The sequence below is a fragment of the Cololabis saira genome, chromosome 1 (genome assembly GCF_033807715.1).
Source record: "Cololabis saira isolate AMF1-May2022 chromosome 1, fColSai1.1, whole genome shotgun sequence".
Taxonomy (NCBI): domain Eukaryota; kingdom Metazoa; phylum Chordata; class Actinopteri; order Beloniformes; family Belonidae; genus Cololabis; species Cololabis saira.
In genome coordinates, this window is record NC_084587.1 from 21,355,852 (window position 1) to 21,372,330 (window position 16,479).

General features: G+C 40.3%; 2 protein-coding genes across 4 annotated transcripts; one reads left to right on the top strand and one right to left on the bottom strand.

Annotated features, from left to right (window-relative positions):
- Positions 1-1,207: 1,207 nt before the first annotated feature.
- hemgn (hemogen) lies at positions 1,208-3,663 on the bottom strand. 3 transcript variants are annotated; one of them, XM_061717858.1, is made up of 4 exons: positions 3,256-3,663; positions 2,784-2,874; positions 1,789-2,385; positions 1,208-1,703 (listed from the first exon to the last, which is right to left on the bottom strand). In XM_061717858.1, exons 1-4 carry the CDS (start codon positions 3,265-3,267, stop codon positions 1,597-1,599), a joined length of 807 nt encoding a protein of 268 aa, XP_061573842.1. In that variant the 5' UTR covers positions 3,268-3,663; the 3' UTR covers positions 1,208-1,596. The 3 variants fall into 3 exon arrangements, with proteins under 3 accessions (XP_061573842.1, XP_061573832.1, XP_061573823.1); XM_061717848.1 differs by having other exon boundaries at positions 1,789-2,390; positions 2,796-2,874; positions 3,256-3,662; XM_061717839.1 differs by having other exon boundaries at positions 1,209-1,703; positions 1,789-2,390; positions 3,256-3,660.
- A 1,585-nt stretch (positions 3,664-5,248) lies between these two features.
- On the top strand, positions 5,249-15,898 carry anp32b (acidic (leucine-rich) nuclear phosphoprotein 32 family, member B). Its single transcript, XM_061717871.1, has 7 exons — positions 5,249-5,471; positions 10,444-10,593; positions 10,685-10,807; positions 12,046-12,238; positions 13,082-13,206; positions 13,295-13,364; positions 15,140-15,898. The coding sequence occupies exons 1-7, from the start codon at positions 5,418-5,420 to the stop codon at positions 15,220-15,222; spliced, it is 798 nt and encodes a 265-aa protein (XP_061573855.1). The 5' UTR covers positions 5,249-5,417; the 3' UTR covers positions 15,223-15,898.
- Positions 15,899-16,479: the final 581 nt, after the last annotated feature.

Consider the following 16,479-nt stretch of genomic DNA (forward strand, 5'->3'; position numbering starts at 1 on the left):
CTTCTGTTGTGAGAAACAAAACGGATGGCACAGCAGTTTTCCATAGAGGAGGATTCGTTGATAGAAATGACAAACGGAAATGATTTAACCGACAAATTCCACCAGATATTTAAACGCTGTAATATGGCGTCAAACATAAATCCACATAGATTCAACAAAACATAAACTAGCTACAGAAAAACTCTGACACACCAGCAGCTGTAATTATTCCACCGACATGCACTATTTTTTTGATATCACAACAAAATTTTTAAGCCCTGCACTTTATCTTAATTAGTTTTTTTTAACTTTATTGTTTTGTAAGATGTAGGAATTTTATGACATTTTATAATTCTTCACTTGTACTGTCAGCAAAATATGCAAAACTAAAATAAACATGTTTTACTTCAGATTAAATCATAAAAATATATTGTTCACACTCTATAAATGTACTCTGTAATTCATTAACCAGTAAGAACACTATGGACACTGAGGGTAGTCAAAATAATAAAATTCATCCGCTTTATGATAGTTAATTCCTTTTCTTTAAAAAAAGAAAAGGAAATACCGATTCTGGATATTTAAACAGCTAACAAGGTTTTGCACAAAGAAAAACACTTTGCTGCAAAATAAATTCATGTTCTTCTCAAACAGCGACATAAATAGTATTGTTCTATTTACTATTGCAGGATTTAAACAACACAAATCAATAAAAGATGTGTAGATCACCAAAAGCTGAAATATAATTAATAAAACACAAAACTTACTTGATAAAGATGCTTAAACCTTTGAAGATATAAGACAGCATATTCTACAGATGCTGCAACTACAGTAATTTACTTTCAAAGCCTTCATTGAAGAATATTTGGAAGCAAATTAGTCAATTGGTCAGATGTTCATCCCCCAGCAAGACAGTGGCCGAAAACATTTGAACAAAATAAAGAGACACCAGTTGAAGATGTGTACTGTAGCTGTAACCACCACCTCAAACAAAAGCCCTGTTTTCAATAAAATATATATTATTTTCTCATTGTTGCTTATCTTTCTAGTGCAGCTTTATTGCCAAATTTCTGGATCATTTAACACCTGAACTCCTTTAACATAAACAAAAACGGCAAATTTGAGTAGCCATCTTTCATTGTTATCACAATTGAAGCTGTTGGATAATGGAAAATAACGACCAACGTCTCACATTGTGTGCTATGAACTTTATTTGATTTAAAAATATATTTTTACAAAGTCATATCAAAGAAAATCCACAATTACAAATATATAATTAATAGGAGTTCATTCATATCCATCAGTCTTAAATAAAGCAAGCATATTTTGCTGTTACTAAATGCAAAGTATATATATATATATGTCTTTTTTTTTTTAATCATAAAACTTTTCTGTGAAGCACAACCCAAAATAAATAACCATACAGGTTTGGTTTGCATTCATACATTTTCAAAATAAGCAATGCATAAGCTCAACACATTCGCTCTCTTCCGTCAAAGGATTGCGCACTAACCAAAATAACACTCAGACACGAAGTGTGACCTAAAGGGGACTCTCTGGCGTTGCATGTTCCTAACACAAGCAATATCTGAACAGTCAGTGTTGGAAAAATTAAAATCAATTTCCTGGAAAATATTCCTGAGGCAGAGAAGCAGAGGAAAAGGTAGGAACTGAATACATTCTGGTTTGTTCAGGTACGTTGGTCAACAGCATTTCATTCACACCTAAAAGAAGATAAATACAGAAATAGTTAATGGTTGAAAAGGAGATACATTTGGAGAAGATCACCACATCTGCTTTCACTCATACCTTCATCAGCTCTTTTATCTTGTGATGGAGCAATGTCTTCTTCCTCATCTGGGCCCAAGTCTTCAATCAGGACCTGGTCAAGGGCCTCTCTGGCTTGGGACTCTGTGTAGAGGTTCTCCACCTGGTTACGAGCTATGGGAGGAGCGAGAAATGCAGCTGGAGCAGAGTCTTGGATCAGACTTGGGGCTGTAAAAGCAACAGGAGCTGGTTCTGGTGTTGAAGCTGCTGCTGCTGCTGCTCGAGCTGGAGCTGAATCTTGGACAGGAGCTTCAGAGATCTCTACAGCTGTATTAAATGGAGGTCGAGGAATCAGAAGGGGACCAAAGATTGAGCTCTGGAAAGATCCGAGCACTGGTGCAGGAGCAGGTGCAGCAGGGACAGAAGGTGGCTGCGGTTCCTTGGCCAGCATCGAGGTGAGAGAACCTGATATTTGATCTGAAATGAATGCAGCAGGTTCAGGTGCCACTATGACTGCGGGAGCTGCAGCTGCCTCTTCCCCCACGACCGACAGCTGTGGCGTGGGCTCAGTCTTCCTGGGCCTCCCTCTCCTCTTTGAGCCAGCCTTGTTTTCAGACCTTGATCTTTTCCTTTGGCTCTCTATCCTGAACAAGCACAACAATCCCAATTAAGTTCAACAGCAACTGACACAGTTCTTTGTGATACTTTTGCAAAGCTAATAGTACAAAGTCCTTGAGTGAGATCTGGGATGTCAATAGACCAAGCAGAGCAACCTTTGGTTTCCTCTTGCTCCATATTCAATAGAAACCGTAGGGGTGATAAGCAGCAAGGGAACTGATAGAGGTTTTTTTTTAACCATGTCCTGTAAAGTGCATGATTCCAATGCTTTGCAAGTGGGTGAGTCTCAAATGTAATGAGCACATACTGTATTTAGAATATTATTCCACATCTATACAGTACTTAAATTTGTGTTATATCCTCTCAGCTGTGCTGCAAATGAAGGTTACTGCATAAACACTGTTTTCAAACAAATTTACCCAAAAACCCACTGGTTAGTTTCCTTCTCTTCTGCTTCGGCTTTTCTCTTCCTGAGAAGGTCCCTGTCTCGCAGTCGGCGCCGTATTCCACCTTTAAGACAGAAACCCATTCATAGAAACCAGATGTTTATGTGCGAAACATAAAACCATCGACACAGAAGCTGCATGCATTTGTTACACATGACTGGCTAATATGAGAGACTATAAACAGACAAGCTTTTAAGAGATGTTTTTTTCTCTCTCACTCTCTCACTCTCTCTCTGCACACTGGCAGTTTCATAACAGACATATTTACATGCCTGACTTTGCTTACAATTATACAGAGAAACTAAATGTATCTGCAGTGTCTTGCATTATTGCTTAAATGTTCAGCATAAGTTTTCAAGTGTCGAAGAAGGTCTCATTCAATATACAGCATGGAAATAATGTCACATAATTTCAAAAGAAGACAGAAATTTAGAAAAAAAGTCACCTTCCTCCTCATTCTGGTTTTCAATTTCCAATTCTTGCCTCTTTTCTTGCGACGAGTCCTCCATTCTGACTCTTGCTATGAATGAATTCAACTGAAGGCGCGCAACTACAGGGAAGGAGATAGTAAAACGTCTGACTGTTGTCTATTCCCACCCCATAGATGTATTATCTGGTTAACCATTACCATAGAGCAGGGAGAGTTCTTGCAGCTTGTGCCTTATCATATTTGTAAAGCCGGAGGAATTGGCACAGTACTGTCAGAGAATGAAAAAGAGAGAGAGAGCGACAGGGCAGCCTGTGTTGGGAGGGGGGGCAGGCAGTGTAAGAAAAAAAAACATGGTAAACTAATAAATGAATGAAATACAGCAGTTGATCCTGAAAACCATGAAGGTTTGAGTTGATCAATGGTTACATTTGGACTATTGCTCATTTTTAAACTACATAATTATGCTGTAAGCTGCAAAAAAGGTAGACCTGCATGCAGTTTTGTAAAGAAATACTCCAAAATCCTGCATGTGGCTAAAAGACTAATTTATTTGGGGCGAGGTAAACTGTTGCAGAGCCTGAAACAAAGGCAGACACCCTGTCTTTAAAGTGGAACAGGGGCATACCCGTCTTATCTCTCAGATGGAGTGCTCCTCAGTTGGGGAGTGTTCTCAATCTTCTCACAGCACATTGAGCCCTGATGTGTGTGTTTGAGCCACTCGGAAGAAAAAAAAGCTACCCAGCAGAGTAAATAACACTCAACTGCCAATTGCCCCCAGGGCTGTAGTGGAAATGCTGAGGGGGTTCCTTTAAATTCACTGACTTCTGGAGTGGCTGGCTGGGTGGGGGGTGCTTAGTCTGAACATTTACCATCTAAACTATAGTAAAGCTGATGTGCATTGTTCACATGGGAACTTTCAAGTGCAAAAAGCTTGACTGGAAAGTAGTTTTTTAGTCCCCCCCCCACCACTTCACATACACTAGATGAAAACTGCTAACCGGGCAACAGGGCTGACTTGCAGCTGATCAAATGATCAGTTTAACTCTGAAACTGATAACAGCCCAGAAGCGAAGTCACGGACTCCTTCCTGGTGTGCATGGCTCTCCAACCTGACAAATAGTATTAACATTTCGATTACAGCTAAAAGCAGAAAGCTGTCAGTCTCACACACCTCCAGCAAATGAGAAATGTTTAAGCAGAGTTTCACCAAATGAGGTCTTTGATGAAACGACGCCATCTTCAGGCTGCAGAGTGTCTGTAACATACATAAGGGTCTGTCGCCAACCCTGGGACAACTCCACAGTTTATTTAAAAAAAAAGAAATAAAATAAAAACACCCAGAATATTAAAGTTGATTCTTCGGTTCATTTTAAGAAAAGTGAAAACAAGCAGGCTCAGAGTTACTCAGCAGTCCTCTTCTTCAGGACTCCAATGTCTCAGGAAGTAAAGGGGTGGGGTTGAAGGGGGTGTCCTAGCCTCCACATGCATGCACAATGCTCTCTTTACTGCAAACCAAATCCCCCCTCCTTTCTAGTTATGTATCCAAACACAGGGGAAAATAAGAAAAAATAATAATCAGGCATTGAAAAATCTGAGAACAGAGTTTATTTGTCAAATTGAACATGAGTATCACAAATTCACCAGAGAACAGATACATTTCTTCATTAACACATGGAAAAACAGTTTTTTTTCCCAATTAAACACTGAGAATAAACATAAATATTGCAAACTTGGATTTGTATTCTAAAGTTAATGCTAAGTTCCCAGCATAACTCTCTCTTTTTAATTAGATGAACATCATTTAGGGCCAAAAAAAATGCATATGCTTTCTAAATATCTTCGTCGAGTAAAAAAAACAAAAAAACACTTCACTATTATTTCTTTGGAGAAATATAAATGCACCAAAGCAGCGTTTCAGGGGCAGCGTCATGTTTTCTGACTGCAATGCCCTTTTCAGAGGCGATGGGCGTTTCTGGACGTAGATGGCGCTGTTGAGCGTATATTTTGTTTCAGTCCCGTTTCCCTCCATGGTTTCCCCTCTCTCCGACCAACTTAGCGTTTGGCTCAGTTCATTATACAGTCCTATATTCTCCCTCCATAAGGGCATCTCTGCCTTTGGACTAGAAGATCCCATCAAAACCCAAGAGAGAAAAGTTTAACCTTCGCAGGGGAAGAAGATGGACATGAAAAAGAGGATCCACTTGGAGCTAAGAAACAGGACACCGTCTGATGTGAGTCGTGCGTTTTTTTTTTTTTTTTGTTGTTTTTTTTTTAATTAAAAAAAAAAGCAACCCGTAGTTTTGTGGCTTAGCCCCTTGCATGCTAGCTGGCTACTTTTTTCCTTTTTTTTTGCTTTGCAAGTGACCTGTGAAGCTAATGGTGCCCACATGGGCTTTTTTAGATGGTGCTTCTCCTTTACAAACGGGGTGGAAAACACTCGCACGAAAACGCTCCAGCACTCAGCACTGCTCGGGATTGGGCGTAGAGGAGCAAACGAGACGAGAAATGCTGTGTTTAATGGTTACTTTCAAAGCAGGCGATCCCCCCCTCCAGCCCGCTGACATTATTGCGGTGCTTTAACCGTTTCGCAGCCTCTTTTGCGAGCTCTTTTGGCGGCGCAAACACACGCACGACCCGGTCGTCGTGGGTCCATTAGTAAACTTCTGTTTAAACGCGGATATATCGGGGGGAAAAGCTGCGTCCTGCGCCGCGTTTGGCACACAGGGCTATGTTTTATACAGTCCTCGGAAGCCATGTTTGTTGCTAACACAGTTGCTAAATCCAAAAAAAAAAAAAAAAAAAAGAAGAAATCAGGCGCTTTTATTGCAAATGCAGCTCACAACTCCCCACAGATGTACGATTGGTTTTATGAATGACACACGACCACCTTAGTTATGGGCCCAGCACTTGGTTAACGCCATCAATTGCTCAATTTCAGCAACGATTACAAAAAAATAGTCATCCATACCATGTCCAATCCACTGTTACTACAACATGAGATAGTAATAACAAAAAAAAACAACAAAACACACAAGACTGTACCCAAAGGACAACCACTCCTGTATGAGTGGTTTGTTTAAAAGGCTCGTCCAAGCCAATGTGATTGCTATGGTTTTAAAAAAGCAATGCACAACATATTTCCGTAAATAGCTTGCATTTTTAGACTGCAGCTGTCCTTTCCCCCCACCATTTGTGCCAATCTAAAGACTGCATGGTTTATAATTGAAGTCTAGTGCTCCCACATTTCAGACACAAGCCAGCTAACTTAGTAAAGCCTGAATGGTTATGGTTCTGCGTTAAATCGACGGAGAACCTACGGCGTAGGGTACGGCGTAGACGCGTACCCTACGCCGTAGGTACTGCGTCGGTGTAACGCGGAACCATAAATCAGCCTTAATGCGTTCCCGCCATATTACCCCCTTTAGAACACCAGTCAAAAGACGACCCCGACCATTCAGCTGTAAAGCCCCCAAAAACGCTACATTTTGTGCCAAAACGTGTTGTCTCTTAACGGCAAACGTAACATTTGGAGACTGAGGTGTCGATTGTTTTGGTTTCGCGGCTTCTCGGACCGACACGGCGTGACACGGAGAGCCGGCGCAGCGCGCTTCATTCCGGGGCGGCCGGCGCCTCCTCCGTGCATATGAGTGGAGGCTGATTTATGGTTCCGCGTTACACCGACGCAGAGCTTACGGCGTAAGGTTACGCGGCGAGGCACGCCGTACGTTGCGCGTCGCCGCGTAACCCTACGGCGTAGGCTCTGCGTCGATTTAACGCGGAACCATAATTTAGGATTAAAAACGACGAAAATACCAAAGATTAGTCTCAGTAAATGTGTATAAAACGTGTAATTAGCTCATTCGATATAAACATTTGCGCCACACGGGAGTGTTCACGGGACGGCATTACTGTAGAGAGCAGGAGTCGCCATGTTGTCATCCTGTCGTCTTTTGAAGCCTCGGAAGAAAGGAACCGTCGCCATCTTTGTTTTTTGTTGCCGTTTTTTTTTCTTTTTTTTCTTTTTTTTTTAGGTAACTAAAATTCCCCCCTTCGCAAATTCGACCTAAAAAGCGATTTTTTTTAAACAATCTGTTTTAAAATATTCCACCCACCCCCCCACACCAAATGAGAGTCGGTCTACCGAAGAAGAGCCGCTTTACTCGGGAGTTCACGTGGCCATCCGTCCCGCTGCTGTCGGGCTGTGTAATGGCGGCGGACGGAGCTGCCGCTCCAGCGCTATAAAGGGGCAAAGCCCGAAACCAGCGCGTCTGTCATTAGTGACTGCACCGGCAGGCCACGGGGAAGCAACAGATCAATATATCATCTTTGATGGCTGGGCTTGGGGGAGAGAAAAAAAAAGCACGGAGAGCCTGTTTTTTTGCACGGAGATGCACAATTCATTTCGTTGTTTTTACTTGAGTAAATCGTGGTCTTTTGACGGTTGACAACAACTTTTTTTGTGCAGCGTTTTTTTTTACCCGACAATTAATTGCGCAACCAGTGTGCGCTTTAACTTTGAGTCGAAGTAACTCCGCCTTCAAGGCTTGTTTTTGTAATATTTAAAGAAACAAAATGTCTGTAAAAGGAGACGACACCGGTGGATGTGTGTGTATTTAAATAAATACAATTATCACGACAAATTGATATTGGATTTTAGGGTTTTGCAATAGTTTTGTTAGTTACTTGAATACATGAGATTATATCTAGTTGAAATGTTAGAAGAAACTTCCACACACTTCCAGACCGCAGTTGAATTGGTTTGATATTGGATATTATGAATTCAACACCCATAAAACTTGTGATACATACCACTGATTTTGGTCAAACCACTTGTGATGTGTTCATGGTCATCTAGACTATAGGAAACAGTAATTATTATAAAATCATATATATGGGCTGATTTAATGTGGTTTAATGAATTCAACACCCATAAAACTTGTGATACATAACACCGATTGTTTTCATTAAACCTCATTAAATCAGCCCATAATATCATTTTATAATAATTACTCTCTTGTGATATAAAGTCTAGAGGAACATGAACACATCACAAGCAATATGACCAAAATCAGTTATGTATCACAAGTTTTATGGGTGTTGAATTCATTAAACCACATTAAATCAGCCCATATATATGATTTTTTAATAATTACTGTTTTGTGATATATAGTCTAGATGACCATGAACACATCACAAGTGGTTTGACCAAAATCAGTGGTATGTATCACAAGTTTTATGGGTGTTGAATTCATAATATCCAATATCAAACCAATTCAACCGCGGTCACTTCCAGAAGGAAAATCTGAATACTGGATGAAATGACCTTAAAAATTCCTTTGTCATTTTTCTAATATGATGGCTGCGTCCGAAATTGCATACTTCCACCTTAGTTTAGTGCGTCCGAAACATTAGTACGTACACAATAGTATGCGCTATCCATACTCATTCCGGAGAAATTTATTAGTATCGATTGATGGACACTAGCTGAGCAGAAACTTCCCACAATGCAATGCAGCAGTGTTTGGTTGCTAAGTGATACGTATATTTCATAAGTATAATATTAAGTAGAATAATATTATTATATAATATTAATATAATAATATTCATATATAATGATATTATATAATGTAATTTTATTTCGGCCAGGATAAACAGGAAATAGCGGAGGGCTGCTACTGCTGCTGTGACACGTCACTTCCTCCCAACGGCAGGAAGTGACGTGTGCGCTCTGAGTAGTACATCCAAATTAATACACACTACTGATATTTACTCAAAAGTGTGCCGAACTTAAGTATACTTTTTAGTATATACTGTTTAGTATGGCATTTCGGACGCACTGGATGTTTTTACAGAGATGACGTTGGAATGCTGGATATCTCTTTAAATCAGAAACCATCTTCAGTCAGCAAAGAAAATACACAAGCAAATAATTTTTTCATAAGCTCTTAATAAATATTAGTCTTTGAATTGTAAGATAATTAAACCTCAGTGAAAACCCTTAATAGTCTTGGAATGATTTCCGAATTCAGAAATCTCAAGAATTCCACAATCTTTTCTTTTTTTTTTTAATTGTCATCATAACTTTTCACTTATTTATTTATTTATTTATTGGAAAATTGTCATGAAGTCAAGAAGCTTCCCCACTTGGCCACTAACATTACGGACTTTTGTTTGTTAGGGTTACTGAAAGTAATTTTCAATATCATAAAATGAGACACATTGAATGTGCAACAATTTGCACTGACATACACAAGTTGAACAAAATACACATGTATGTACACATGGATGATGCTTTATTTAACATTTAAGAACTGACTAGTGCTTGAAAAGCAGTAGCCTGGCCAACTATAACTAATTACTACATTACTACAATTACTACATTTATTAATACTTTTTTTTCAAATGATCCCGGGAACCCTCATATTGACAGCCCTTTCCTTCGGTACAGAATGTACCAAGCCGATTGGAAGGGTACTGGGATCCGCCGTATGCAATGGCTCGTCTAGAAGTGTCCAGGAATCACAATTCAAAACAACTTAGAAGGCTGCAGAATTGCTAATAACTTATTCGATCAGGATTCTTTTCTTGTAAAATCAACGAAAGTCATTTACCAATGCTTCTTTTGCACTTCACAACCATTTTTTTGATCTCTTATGTTGATACTAGTCTGGCTGTAGCTCTGCCTAGGTCACGTGCTTCTCCTCTCTGATTGGTTGTATGCCCATTCAATAGCATCCAGAGGCAGTTTCTTCTGCAGCTGTGGGTACTGCCCCAGTTAAATGCAGGTGATCCTGCCAGCTGTCCACTTTCACTATTTTTTTTGCTACTTTTCGCATTTTACTGAATTAACTTCCCTTTGGGGATTAATGAAAGTATTTTTTAAATTGAATATAGACTAACTCTTTGTATCTAAGAGGGAAAATGATTAGGCCAGGCCAGGCTAGAAATCCAATTATTACGCCTTAGATGTTTCACCTTAACATTCACTTTGCACCATTTAAATTACCATTTTACTGTAAAAAGTAACACGTGTTAAATGCATTTAGATTAATGCTGGTTTTCTTAATGATTTTGTCAAGAAAAATGTAAGCGGTTGAGAAGTTATACGTTTGAAATGATAAATAAATATAGATTTGTATTAATAATATTAAATGCATAAAGTAAGCAACATCATTTTTACTTTTTTTGTTGTTGATTTTTCAGGTACGAGAACTTGTCCTCGACAACTGTCGATCAGTTGAAGGGAAAATTGAAGGCCTCACAGCTGAGTTCGTCAACCTGGAGTTCCTCAGTTTGATAAATGTTGGGTTAATCTCAGTGTCCAACTTACCTAAACTAGGAAAACTGAAAAAGGTAAGGCTGATCTTTAGCCCTATTTACTCTACATAAAAATGAAACAAGTGACAAGTATCGGCCGTATTAATATTTCTTACTTGTATTTCAGCTGGAGTTGAGTGACAACAGAATCAGTGGTGGCCTTGATGTTTTAGCAGAGAAACTCCCCAACCTCACACATCTAAACCTGAGTGGCAACAAATTGAAAGACATCAGCACATTGGAACCTTTGGTATGTATCTAGATGTGTCTTGTAGATGCAACACACTCCACACTCAGTTAAACCACATATTTGAAGGGAAAGTAAATAAATAAATCAATCAGAGTTGGGTTTGCTGGGTTTTTCTGTCAATGTAGATGTTGTGTCATACTGTTTCATGTTTTTTTTTTTTTACAATATAAAGACATATTACCTGAATTATTTAAATAAAGTACAACGGTCACATCTGCGTTCTAACCTTTTTTTTGCACTGTGTCATATGATAAAAGTTAATTTGGAAAAAGGTAGCTTCTTGTAAAGACTATTTTAACTGTTATCATCCTATTGGCTTGAAGGGAAAGAAGTTAGATCTGTTTTGTGATAAAGAGTAATGTGGGAAAATACCATGTGATACTCAGAGAAACTGCAAAATAACCAAGAGCTACATATCAGATTCTACAGGTTAAAGCATGTTAAAGTCTATGTGAGTACACTTAATATTGCGCAAGTTAATCTTGCTGGAAAGGCTTACCAACAGGAACCCTCTTCCCTTGAAAAAGACCGTGTTAGCCTGGCCTAAGTTTGCAGAGCTGTACTTGAAGGAACCCCAAAACTGCTGGAATGATGTCCTTTTGAGTAATGGAGCGTAAATGTTTGGTCATAATGCATATGACCATGTTTGATTAAAACAAACAAACAGCTTATTAGTAGAAACACCTCCATACTAGTTGTCAGGCACGATGGTAGAGTGCTGATGATTTGGGCTTGTTCTCGTCACATGACATGTGGAAGTTAGACTCATTGATTCAAAATCCAATGGAGAATCTGACAGAATGGTGTCTTTTCTGCCAAAGGTGTTTTACCCTGGGGAGTTATTTGTTTAGATTTTTTTACTCTGCATTGGTGTACTTTTTGTTAAATAATGACACTTAAATTTATCATGTTGTTCATCTGTGGGTGCATTTGTGTCATTTTAAGACCTGATGAGGGTCAGATTTTTTTTTTGTGTGTTCTTAGAATTTAAATAGTGTCCTGTTATTTTCTTATTACCGTACTTTGGCACTTCAGAGCCACTGAATTCAATAAAAGACCATAAAGGATCGTCATATCAGACTTACTTACTGATTAGCACCCATGTACGTGTGTCACAGGCTTGAAAATAGAAAAAGAGACCCCATTGAAAATGATCCACCAAAATTCATGCCGTCGGAAACATAGCAATGTTTGTTGCCGATTCTCATCACAGCATATTGCTGCGTTTTGGTTTGCAGAAAAAACTGGACAACCTGAAGAGTTTGGACCTGTTCAACTGTGAAGTAACAAACCTAAACGACTATAGAGACAGTGTGTTCAAGTTGCTGCCTCAGCTCACCTACCTGGATGGTTATGACATGGAGGACAGGGAAGCTTCCGATTCTGACGGCGAGGTGGACGGAGATGGTGTAGATGACGATGAAGATGAAGGTAGGAATCATCGCAGCATGGTTGCATTAGTCCTGTCTCACTTTAAAAAGATTTATTACATGATATTCTTACCTGTCATACAATCAAACCTGAAAAAAAAAAACGGCAATAGATTTATTGACAATCAGAATCAGAAAAAGCTTTATTGCCAGGTCAGACATAAATCAGACGAGAGAACTTGACTCCGGTTTACACCGATGGCACCATTAATACGGACGCCATTTTTAGAAGAAGTGACCGTCCTGAGGATTAAAAAGGCACATTTAAACAAAACAGATGTTCAAGGTTATGAGGAGCTGCATAGCTTCATGGACATTGTCTTTGGGTGCATTTGCATCACAGATGGAAACCCTGAAGTGACATAACAGCCAGCTGTCACATCATCTGAATGAATCCTGATCTCATCTGGATCAATTAACATACAGTTGCCTCACAACTTCTTCCACTCATGTTAGGAATGTTCCTTCTCCAAAGTAGGAGCCCCCCAAAAAACATAAAAGCAGTCTCTTGAACTACAATAGGTTGTAATTCCTGTAGTGGGTTGTTGGGGCATAAAATAAGAAGAAGAAAAAGGAACTCCCTCCTAAAAATGATAAGAGCTACAAAAGGGTTCCTGCAGTGAAGGGGACCTCAAGACGGATCTTAGCCTATTATGATAAACTGCAGGGCTCTGTTGTCTGGAAGTATTAAAAATATATCCGTTAACCACACTGTTGCATGAGGCGACAAGCTTCTTAATTAGCAATAAAATGTCCGCGGTAATTTATCAGGAGCAACTCGAGGGACAAATAACACATCACTCTTGTTGGCTGACTGTTTTTTTAAATAATTTTTGCATTTCAGAGGGAGAGGAAGACGAAGATGGAGAGGAAGAGGACTTTGATGATGAAGAAGAGGATGAGGAAGACGAAGATGGAGAGGAGGTAGAAGGAGAAGAGGATGATGAGGAAGTCAGTGGTGAAGATGAGGTAAAATTAAAAAAAAAGAAGTCTTTTTGAAAATGGTTTAAAATACCGTGTGAAATACGTTTTTTTAACCGGTGCACTGTTTATGAAGGAGGAGGACTTTGGTCAGGATGGAGAAGTGGATGAAGAGGATGATGATGATGATGATGACGATGAAGAAGGTATGCATCTCCTTACAATATTTATATTTCCACTTTAAGCTTTATATAGTAACAACAGCATGAAAACTTAAAACAATTGAAATGAATGCTGAGACTTGGTCACATGCTCAACGGCTTATCTAACTAACCAAGGTCAGGCTCACCTCGCGGTCATGCTGAACTTTTATTATTTTATTTTTTCCAGAACATCTTTTCAAGTGACTAGTAGAAATAGTAAGCCAGTCTGTTAGCTCCTTTTTTAAGAATTTAATGTTTGAATTTTTCCAACATGGGAAAATGGAGCTGCAGGGTGAAGGAAAAGTATGATTTCTCCACGCTTGAGAGTTGGGAGTCCTCCAGCTGGAGGTGCAGTCTGAAAATGAGGCATTTGCACAATTTCCAGTATAAAAAGTGAATGTGGTATTCAGCAACCTTTAATCACAATACACATATTAATTTCATAATGATACCGTTTGCTGTAAGGATTCTGCTCTGTATTGACAGTTTTAGTCCTCTTGTGAATTTGTTGGGAACCGTGTTGTTGGAAGTTTTCATGCCTAAAAGACTTAAAGGGGACCTATTATGGCATCTAATGGCACTTTTGCACTAGTCCCGCCTCCGCCCGGCTCGGCTCGGTGCAGCCCCGTCTTGCACGTTTGCACTAGGGGCTGACACGGGTAGAGCCGCTCCAAGCCGATACTTTTTCTGTAACCATTCTGGCGAGGTTCTTTGCGGGCTGAGCCGGAACTATTTCTGACGTCACCACCCTCCACGCCTCTGATTGGTCGGGGGGCGGGGCCGTCAGACGTTTGAATCAGGAAGCGGGAGTCAGCGCGAGAGCGACCCGCGGCGATTTTATTATAAAGCGCAAAACGTCTGTTTGGTGATCCAACTCTGAGGTGCAGATGTTCATAAACCTGGTGGCTGACGAGAGAATTAAAAAAGGGATGTAGACGGGCTGTTTTACTCTCAGCCGCTCGCGGCTCCAGCTGATTTCTGATCAGCGCTGACATGAACAAAGCGGTTGCGCAATCGAGTACGTCACAGCAGCTTCACCCCAACCTGCCCACTTCTCCCCTGGCTGTGGAAAAACAAACGGGTAGAGGCGTGACGAGCCGAGTCGGGCTCAGTAAGTCCTAGTGCAAAAGTGCCATAATACCTATTTTAAACAGGCCTTGAATGTCTTAAAAACAAGCTTTTGGTTAAATAAATTAGAAATTCAGCCTCTAAACCATGTCTTTATCATCCCATTCTCTAACCTCATTATCTATGCGGGATTCTGAGTGGGCGGGGAGGCTATGATAATGAGGCACTGTGCTGATTGGCTGCCTGAATGATGCGATACACTGCTACGAAAAAATGGCGGAAGCTCCGGCCGGTGGAGTTAGTTCTGGTTCGTGGTTTCACGAATCGGAGGCCAACCTACTGTATGTAAATCGCGCCCGTCGTTACGTAACGACGGGCGCAGAATCTGAACGGCTCGTAGAAGTCACATCACACTGGACGGCTCATCCGGGCGGCTGTACAGACACTGCCGAATTTGGTCGCTTTCCTCCTTCTCTGAGTTGGCAGGCTGAGGGGAGACCACTTTATATATGTTAAAGCAAAGAAAAAACTTGTTTTTCATAATAGGTCCCCTTTAAAGTGGCCCTAGTTCTGTTACGAGATGGTAATGAGGGATTAAAGGGACCAAAAACGCCATGGATTGACCCACAACTTCGTAGCATGTTCTTATTAAAGCAAGAAAAAAAGAGAAAAAGACTCGAACTCTGATGCATGTTTGTCCCCCCCCACAGAAGCAGATACTGGCAAAGGTGAGAAGAGAAAGCGGGACCCAGAGGATGAGGACGACGACGACGACGATGAAGACGACGATTGAAAGCAAAACTGAGAACGAGAGCTTACCGAGTTTTTGCCCCCACACAAACCCAAACGTCCACCCTCCAACAACTCGCACCGCCTTTGTAATTCACGTTTACCCCCGCCCCCCCCCCTTACCACCACCACCTCCCAGCTCTGTGCTCTTTTTATGTGGCAAAGACTGTACCGGAAGGGTGAGCCAAGTGGAGCTGCCCCCCCACCTCTTCTCTTCTCTCCCTCCCTCCCTCCTCTTTTTTCCCCCCTCCCTTCATGAAACTGAGAGCCACCCAACACCCTCCACCTCACCCCACCCAAGGCCCCCGAGGTTCTCAGGCAGCCCGCCACTCAGCATTCCACAATTTCACTGTCAATCCCTCTTTATGTATTCCCGTGTGAGGATTTTGGGACTGGTATCTAGTTTTGGGTCTGTGCTTTTAATATTTTGTTGGATGAATTTTTTTTTTTTTTTTGGGTTTATTATTTTCCCTTTTTTTTTGTCTTAAGTTTTTTTTTCTTTTCTGTTCCTTATTTTCCCAATAAAATTATTGCTATAGCAGCTGTGCAACCAGCAGGCCATGGTTTTTAGTGTGGCTGCCTGTTGCACAAATCAAGGTTGTAGCTACATTTTTACTTTCTGTATGACAAAAAAAAAAAAGGAAAAAAAACAACTTTGTAAATAAAATGTTAACATTTTGGCTTTTCTCTCTTCCTGCTTTACTTATTTGATTTTCCAGAATGAATGTGCAAGGTTAAAATGGCCGTAAGGAAATATGAAGCCTTAAGACGGTTTTAATATTTTTTCTAAAATCATTTTTGTACAGAAGTTTCAAGCCTACACATGCTTTTAAAGATTCGTTGAGCAGTACTTTTACAATGATGTAAGAAAAGTCTGTGCTAGAAGGTTCTCTCAATGTTGGAGTGATGGAATTGTGTCCCAAAGTGAGAAGTTTTGGAAGTCCATAGTATTATCTTTAAATCCACATTTTAAGTGATAATTTTTTGTTAACAGAGAGTTAGAGCCATATCTTGGCTTTGACATAACTGATAAATACACTACTAGAAGAAGATGCTGTATGTGTCAGAAAATTGAGGTACCTTGAAACTGAGCAGACAGGAAGCATGATTATAAGAGTCTTGGGCCAATTTCATACTGTTGCCCCTCAGTTTTGTGTGTTTGCAGAGGCCCGCGTCCAATTTCATTTTAGGGATTGAGTGGTGATGGTCATCTTTCCATAAATAGTACTCCACCCCCCCTCAGGAGGTGGCCAGCCTTGTG

What these genes read in the sequence shown, in the direction of transcription:
- hemgn (XM_061717839.1), bottom strand. Translation starts at nt 3,319, where the DNA reads ATGGAGGACTCGTCGCAAGAAAAGAGGCAAGAATTGGAAATTGAAAAC. An exon ending in ACTAACCAGTGGGTTTTTGG is followed by an intron (nt 2,391 to 2,783) that starts GTAAATTTGTTT and finishes GTGCTTGTTCAG; the next exon opens with GATAGAGAGCCAAAGGAAAA. An exon ending in AGATAAAAGAGCTGATGAAG is followed by an intron (nt 1,704 to 1,788) that starts GTATGAGTGAAA and finishes ATCTTCTTTTAG; the next exon opens with GTGTGAATGAAATGCTGTTG.
- anp32b (XM_061717871.1), top strand. Translation starts at nt 5,418, where the DNA reads ATGGACATGAAAAAGAGGATCCACTTGGAGCTAAGAAACAGGACACCG. An exon ending in GAAACAGGACACCGTCTGAT is followed by an intron (nt 5,472 to 10,443) that starts GTGAGTCGTGCG and finishes TTGATTTTTCAG; the next exon opens with GTACGAGAACTTGTCCTCGA. An exon ending in AAGTCAGTGGTGAAGATGAG is followed by an intron (nt 13,207 to 13,294) that starts GTAAAATTAAAA and finishes CTGTTTATGAAG; the next exon opens with GAGGAGGACTTTGGTCAGGA.